The sequence below is a fragment of the Colossoma macropomum genome, unplaced genomic scaffold, assembly GCF_904425465.1.
Source record: "Colossoma macropomum unplaced genomic scaffold, Colossoma_macropomum, whole genome shotgun sequence".
Classification (NCBI taxonomy): Eukaryota; Metazoa; Chordata; class Actinopteri; order Characiformes; family Serrasalmidae; genus Colossoma; species Colossoma macropomum.
Window position 1 is genome coordinate 8,362,614 of NW_023494807.1, and position 6,528 is coordinate 8,369,141.

The window sequence follows — 6,528 nt, forward strand, 5'->3', positions numbered from 1 at the left end:
CCGTGTCGTGTTTACAGCACACAGGAGAGCTGAGAAAGCAGCTTCAGCGTTTTCAATTCCGCTCCCATCCATCACTGCAGCGGCGTTTTACTTTCCACCCGTATTCGGGAACCACGCCCCCTAAACTGTGATTGGTTGGTAGCGTCTGGCCTACTGCGCCACGCTTGACTTCGTACACAAGCAGTTCGTTCATTATCATTTTAAGCATCATCATCATTATTATTATTATTATTATTATTATTATTGCCCTGCACTGGGAATGGCCAAGTACTCACAAGTAACGCTAGCAGCCTGTCATAACAACGCGAGCTACTAGCCAATCGCAATTTGGGGGGCGGGGCTTTTCGGAAAACGGGTGGGAAAAACAAACGGAGGCATTGTTGATGGGCGCTGACGTCACGCGCCATACTGCAGCATCATGACCGAGGAGGCGCGCGGGGAGGAAGGGCACAGAGACTCTGCGGCACGGAGGCAGAGTTGGCGCGTGGGGCGCGCGCTCACTCCCGGGCTGCGCGAGCGGTGCTCCGGGTGAGAAGAGAAGAGAGGAGACGAGAGGAGTGTGTGTGTGTGTGTGTGTGTGTGTGTGTGTGTGCGGGTGGGGGGCGGAGGGTTGGAGGGAGAGGCGGGACTGAGCGGAGAGGCTCGTCTCGTGGACAGTTTACGCATGGACTGCTCGAGGACAGCCTCTGCGTTTCACCTGCACAGAGGAAAACACGCGCGCACGCGCGCACACATGTACGTGCATACGCTCGCGCGCTGCAGCCTCTGCGTTTCACCTGCACAGAGCAAAACGCGCGCGCACATGGGCTCCTGCATTACACCTGCCAGAACAGACACAAGCATACACGCGCGCGCACACAGGTGAGGTGTGAAAGGAGACGTGGGTGGGTGTGGTGTCCGGCCTAAAGTCGAGGAGCGCTGCGTGACCTGCCCATTCTCGAACTGGTCGAGCAGCTTCGCGTTTCAGCAGAGCGGAGGAGCTGCAGGACGTGCCCAGCATCCCGCTGCAAAGTTTCTCTGAAGGACACCCCCAGCTCGAGGAGGTGAGTGGTCATTCAGCTTGGCGTTGCCTTAGTGTGGTCAGTCCTGAGCGGATCTAATGGCCATGAATCACAGGTTGAAGTGAGTGTTGTTTAGACAGGAAGGACCAAGACTTTCTTTTCTAACCACTCTGTTGACACACACAACAGAAATGATCAGATATGTGTCAGGAGAGACACTTCTGGTTGTTTGGCCTCTGTGTTACTGTCCAGGTGAGTTTTAGTCAGGTGCACACTATGCAAAAGGCACGAAACAGCCCTTAAAGGGCGAATCCACCAATTTGTTCAAAATTCCAGCACAACTCAATCGATATGTTAACAAGGTCGTTCAGAGTGGTTTGAGGTGAAATGCTAGATCCTAGAGAAACTTGCCGACTCGGATTTCTTTACAGTGGTGGTGATAGGAGCCAGATGCACTGTCTACAACACAAATATAGCCATTTTATTTACTATCCAAAACCACCAGTGAACCTACACGTGCCTACTGAATTTTACATGGAATGATGATGATGGTAAAATTGTAGTATATCTAAAAAGAGGGACTACAGTGCCCTGCATGTGTCTCTCTGCCATGCATAGATTTTGGACAATCATAAACAATGTCTCAGACATCAGACAGCATATTCATAACCATTTACTGTGGATGTCTGGTTCCTATCACCACATGGAGCATTTCACAACAAACCAATCAACAAAGACTCAATAAGTTAATTATACAGATCCTGTAGTGTACCTTTAATCAAGACAGAGTGCATGGAGTCAACTTAAAATATGTAACATGGTACAATTACATTGCTTAGGTTAAGGTTCTGAAGATGCCACCACCTTGAAAGCAACCCTGAAAGGTACAGGTCCATCTGAGACTGTATGCAATCCATATGTCACCTTTAATGGGATTAGTTTGCTTATTAAAAGACATGTGAACAAGTTGCAAGTAACAAGTAAGTCTCAAGTCTTCACACTCAAGTCCTGAGTCAGTACAGTTGAGTCTCAAGTCGAGTCCCAAGTCAGTAGTTCTAATCTTCGAGTCCTAAACAAGTCAGTCTGCATTCTTCAGCTAATGTAAGGCCATAACACTGAATAATGGTAACAGCACATTAGCAGTGTGTGGCTGTATATTATTATTATTATTATTATTATTATTATTATTATCTTTTTACCTTTCTAATTAAAATACAAAATCCATTGTACACAGATAACCATGACAGAAGTACTGATATACACAAAGAGCAGTGCTCCTACACATGAAAAGAATTTTAAAAGTACTACTGAACTTAATTTTTTAAAGAAAATTATATTTGAAGACATTTCTTCCACTTTGAGTCTTGAGTCTTTCTGAGTCATTACACTCAAGTCCGAGTCAGAGTCCCAGTCACTGGTGTTCAAGTCAAGACTTTCTCGATTTTCTCGAGTTGAGTCTAAAGTCATCAAATTCATGACTCGAGATCTGCACTAACTGAACAAGAGAAAACCCAATAGTTATTTTCAGTACTTTATTTAGAAAAAGCCCAAAGTAAACGTCATTTAAAAGGTCTGTCAAGAGAACAAGAGAGCAAGAAGCACGAACAGCTGATGCTGTTCAAAAGCCAAGAAAGTAGTGTTAAAATGTATATTAGCATTAAAATGGATATTATAAAATGGATATACCGCCATCACGATACACCACGGCTATGACCGCCTCACAACTCTGTATTGCTGCTGCACGGCACAAAAACCCTTCTGTTGTTAATGGATTAATCTTTGACTCTAATGCTGATCGCTTGGACCACCGAGTGTACTGATTAAGTAAGAACGGAGGGGCTGGTGACTTATTTTCTTAACTAGAACTAGGCTGGTCAGCTAGCTAACAGGCTAAAAGATAGCAAACATGCTAAACAACTCCATCATTAATATCACAGGCTTGAATTAAAGTATTCACAATATGGTTACCTGAAAAATGGCAGAATAAAAGTCTAAAGAATGTCTTACACGCTTCAAAAGTCCATGTTTCAGTCAGAAGTCGCATCAAACCCAGGCTGAATCCCAAACAGCTCCGTACTCTCTAGCTAAATAGTGAGCTGTGTAATAAAGTTTAGAAATTCTGGCGTCTGCTGTCAAATACTGCACTGCTTGTTGAGTATGAATGTGGATGAATCCCAAATGAACATTTTTTAGCAACATTTTGCACTGTTGGGCTGCAGGATCCAGTATTTAAAATCCTATGTAGTGCACTATGTAGGGAGCAGGGAGCCGTTTGAGGTTCAACCCCAGCGTGAGAAAAGAGGTGTCATCAGACTGGCAGAAGACTCGTGGTGGATATTTGAGACCAAAAAGTACTGATAAACAAAGTATTTGCATTAAACAGTGCTGTGTTATCATATGTTCACTGTTATACAAAAAAAAATGTAAAAAATCATTAAATGTCATGAAATGTCTGCAGTTTATAGCGATGGTTGACCGAACGTTCTTCTCATTCAACGGTCAATGGTTGCTTAGCAACAATACCGTACTCTAAAGGAACTACATTTCTTGGCGGAATACTTATGTCGATTATTATTAATAATAACTTAAATAATTATCTACAATGTGCATTTTAGTACATTTTATGTTGGCTGTCATTTTATTAATGCAATAAGCCACTCGAGGCAGTGAGTTACTGCGATTTTATCACAGGGAAGGGAGTTTTAGAAGAACACCCTTCCCCATGATAAAATCCCAGTAACCCACAGCCTGGAGTGGCTTATTGCTTTAATAATGAAATATTTTTCCATCAGTTTCATATCAGCATGATTAGACACACTGTAGAGTACATGCGCACACAAATTACATACAAGGACAGACAAGGATTATCTATATAGAGGATATTTATGTTTTAAGTGCATCTCGCATGATTAATACCGCTCTCATATGAGTAGCACAAGTAAGATTATTCTTATGAAGTCAGTAACTGTAATTTGATGACAGGAATTAATGCTGTAGTGCATTATTTGTTACAAAAAAGAAGTACTGCAGTGCCTTACTTTGTACCACATTACCCCCAACACTGTACGCAATCCATTAATTATCCTTATTTAGTCTAATTATTTTTTCATTTGTAGCTGTTTAGTGTTTTCAGCTGTGTAGAAGTGCAACGGCAGCAAAGAACCCACAGTGGTAATAGAACAGCAGTACCAGATACAGTATTGATAAGAAAAAACATCAATTTCTATTAGAAATATCATGTCTTGTCCCTGCTCGTCTCTGCCACACAGTTTTGAAGAATGTTCTAGCTGCCGAGGTTAGTTTTTGCCACCCCAGCCAGGTACCTGTTTCGACTGACATAGGTGAACCATGACATCTGCCCTTGACTCATGCATTAGCACTATGAACCATTAACTACAACCACTTGTTCTAACAAGTCGCCTGACATCGTCCAAAATAGCCCACGATTTTTCCAAGAAATCCACCAGTAATGGCCTTATTGCACCAAGACGCCATTGGAATGCATTACTTTCTCGTTAACCAACTGTACAAATCAAAGTAAGGCACAGTCGTATGCTTGTACTAACAGCCTTTGCGCACTTGTTAATAAAGTTTCCCATGTGCTGCAACGCCTTCGGCACCTGCCCTTTATTGCCAGTCAACAAGCCAAGAGTAATCTGATAAGACGTGATGAAAGGCGGTCGTGAGGATTGCAGGCGTACAGTGGAGCAATAACTGATTTATACAAGCTGTGGTCAGAATAATACAGCAGATTAATGAATATATAGGATTTATTTATATGTGGTTTGCATGGGATGATGGGGGGGGGTGTCAGTAGACTCTGTATGGTGATTGCCCCCACAGGGCATTACCAGAAGGTGGGAGCTATTGAGTTACACCTCTAATTGCCCAGGGGGTTCCTAGAATTAAGATGCACATTTAAATATGCTGCAGTCTTTGCACTCAATGCACTGTTTCCATTGCAAAGATCACATATGGTCCCCGAGACACGAGGAGTACTTACTGTAGCCGACGCTGCAGGTATGGCCTAATCCTGAGAGGTTCAGCACTTTTTACAGTCAGACAGTTACACTTATTTTGCAGTCAGAACAGCCATTAAGTGCAAGTTATTAATTTCTCAGGAGATACTGAGTTTCCAAAACTGGAGTAAAGGATGGAGAGAAAATGGGGCTCCTAACCAGTGCATTGTCTCCGTTAGACAAACAGTAATTTCTTAGAACATTTGAGATGTGGAGGAAAGTTTTATGGGCTGATGAGTCAAAATTTGGAATTGCAATCAATTACAAATTGACTTGATGATAAAATGCAGAAAGTACAACAAACTTCTAAGACTGAACTTTGGAGGTGTGGCTCCAGATTTCTGTGAAAAACTGAAAGCAAGTCTGTTAAAAAGAATTGAAGCTGTAATAAAGGTAAAGAGTGGACACACTAAATACGGAAAAAAAAGATGTTTCGAGTCATTGAGGCTTGTGAATAATTTTCATTTCAACTTACGTTATAGCCATTTTAACTGGAAATTAGAAAGTACTGTGCATCTTGTATATATGGATTGCCCCAAGTGCCTTTTTTCCATTTTTGGTTGTATATTTTCCAGCAGTTTCTTGATGACCCCTTGGGAAATTACGCATGTTGCTACAGGTTTCGTTCCAGGGCTATAGAATGAAATATTCCTGTGGGAGAACAGGGAAGCATTCTAGGCAAAACACCTCCATAAACACTTCCTTAACATAATGTATGTTGTTTTCTCTCCTCTTCCATGTGCTGCATGTACGTCCACTCCTGCCAGCCTCCTGCTGACCACTTCTTACCCGTGGGGTGAACTAAGACTGAGGCATGGATGTAAAGAACATGCGAGAGTACATGGGCTGGCTGTACTACCAGTACCTCCTGATCACGGGCATCTACGTGCTGGAGCCCTGGGAGAAGTCCATCTTCAACACAGTCCTTTTCACCATGGTGGCCATGGTGGTCTACACCTCCTACGTCTTCGTGCCCATCCACGTGCGCCTGGCCTTGGAGTTCTTCTCCGGATTGTGCGGGGAGCAGCCTGAAAGTACAGTAGCGCTGATGAACTGAAAAAAAAAACAATGGGGAAAGTGGGCGGGGCTATTTGGTGCCTTCATGTGCTTTCGTAATTATGGTAAATACGAGTTACTGACCTCAAAGGTTCCACAGAGATCTTTGAATCCAGACCTTGAATCCAGTTTCTGGTCCTGTATTTTGTAGTCACTACTTAAAGCTGCACGATGTAAGATTTTATGAGTCAGGAGAAAAGAATTGTGCTGTGAAAAGCCTGAAATAATCATTTAAAAGTCAGAAGCATTGATTTTGCAAAAGTTTTACATTCATCTTTACATATTAACGCCACATGCACAGGCTCAAAAAGAAGGTCCGGCTCGATGTTTAGGTCTCAAATGCAAAATCAACATTATAGTGATGAAGATATGATGATACTAGATGATTCATTCACATCCTTGTAAGTCGTTCGCCAAGCTTTGACTGAGTTCTCTTTAGATTTTCTTTCAAC

The 6,528-nt window shown here is 42.6% G+C and overlaps 1 protein-coding gene across 1 annotated transcript; it reads left to right on the forward strand.

The window, feature by feature from the left end:
• Positions 1 to 933: 933 nt before the first annotated feature.
• Positions 934 to 6,086, forward strand: sptssb (serine palmitoyltransferase, small subunit B). The gene is made up of 2 exons (XM_036556651.1): positions 934 to 1,043; positions 5,788 to 6,086. Exon 2 carries the CDS (start codon positions 5,835 to 5,837, stop codon positions 6,075 to 6,077), a length of 243 nt encoding a protein of 80 aa, XP_036412544.1. The 5' UTR covers positions 934 to 1,043; positions 5,788 to 5,834; the 3' UTR covers positions 6,078 to 6,086.
• Positions 6,087 to 6,528: the final 442 nt, after the last annotated feature.

Bases quoted from the DNA above. Each gene is read 5' to 3' on its own strand.
- sptssb (XM_036556651.1), top strand. From the start codon at position 5,835: ATGGATGTAAAGAACATGCGAGAGTACATGGGCTGGCTGTACTACCAG.